A 1,178-nucleotide genomic window follows, 5' to 3' on the forward strand; every position below is an offset into this window, starting at 1 on the left:
ACATTTTTTATTTCCTTCCCTCCTGACCTTAGGAGTCTTCTTTCTTGGTATAAGGCCCCATGAACGTGAACAGTGGCAAAAGCATACCGGCTGTCCGTGTATATAGTCACTGCCTTTCCCTTCCCCCACCGTAATGCTTGGGTGAGGCTATTAGCTCTGCCTTCTGAGCTGATGTCCCGAGCCCCAGTGCCTGCGCCCAGATTACCTTGTCAGCTGTCACGACCGCTGCTCCTGCGAACCTGGTCCCTTTGACCACAAAGCTGCTTCCATCAGTGTATATAGGGTCTCATCAGGGTCTGGCAGGGACTGGTTTGTCAGGTCCTCTCGAAGGTTCTGGAGCTTCTTGATCGAGGACAGGGTTTCAGTGCAGCCATGAGGGGCTGCTCGGGGTCATCATCAGGCAACAAGGTAGTTTTGAGAAAACTGACACGCGGGGGATCAAGCAAGAGTACCTGATACTGGGTGATCTGAGTATTCTAGAGCCAGCGCTCTGGTGGGCTTTGCAACTGTGCCTCCACAGAATGTGGAGCTACTACTTGCAAGTCCTGCCCGAGGGTGAGTTTTGAGGCTTCCTTTACCAATGTAGCTGTAGCTGCTACTGCTCTCAAACACCCTGGCCACCCTGCAGTCACAGGGTCTAGCTGCTTGGATAAGTATGCCACTGGCCTTTTCCATGGTCCCAGGGATTGGGTTAACACCCCCTTTGTGATTCCCTGAACCTCTGCCACATGTAACTGAAATGGCTCTCAGGTCTGGCAGCACTAACGTTGATGCGCTGACTAAGGCTTGTTTAAGATCTTGAAAAGCCTTAGTTTCAATTTCAGTCCAGTTCAGTTTCTCAGTCTTTCCCCAGTGCAGGTAACAGGCTCAGGAGGGTACATGGATTAGGCACCATGGGATGTACAGTTTCTACCCTCTTATTGACCTCTCTTAAGTCCTGAACAGGTCTGAAGTCCTCCATTCCTGGTTTCTGTACAGGAAGCAATGGGGTATTCCACGGGGAGTGGCAAGGGACTAAGATTCCTGCCTTTTTCAGTCTTTTTATGTGGACTGTGATGCCTCTTCGGGCCTTTTGGCTTACTGGATATTGCTTAACCCGTACTGGAATTGCTGTGCTGGAGAGTTGTACCACAATTGGGGCTCTGTGGACCGCCAATCCTGGGGTTACTCTCTGCCCA

The 1,178-nt window shown here is 51.1% G+C and overlaps 1 protein-coding gene across 1 annotated transcript in view; it reads right to left on the reverse strand.

Moving 5' to 3' along the window:
• LOC102442346 (antigen-presenting glycoprotein CD1d-like) overlaps positions 1-675 on the reverse strand; it is a 5,371-nt gene extending 4,696 nt beyond the window's left edge. Inside the window, exons 1-2 of the mRNA XM_014450291.1 lie at positions 579-675; positions 130-190 (exon numbers count right to left, since the gene is read on the reverse strand). Coding sequence (XP_014305777.1) covers positions 130-190; positions 579-675 — 158 coding nt within the window. The remainder of the gene's footprint in view (positions 1-129; positions 191-578) is intronic.
• Between the last annotated feature and the right edge of the window lie 503 nt (positions 676-1,178).

The sequence above is a fragment of the Myotis lucifugus genome, unplaced genomic scaffold (assembly GCF_000147115.1).
Source record: "Myotis lucifugus unplaced genomic scaffold, Myoluc2.0 scaffold_1950, whole genome shotgun sequence".
Taxonomy (NCBI): domain Eukaryota; kingdom Metazoa; phylum Chordata; class Mammalia; order Chiroptera; family Vespertilionidae; genus Myotis; species Myotis lucifugus.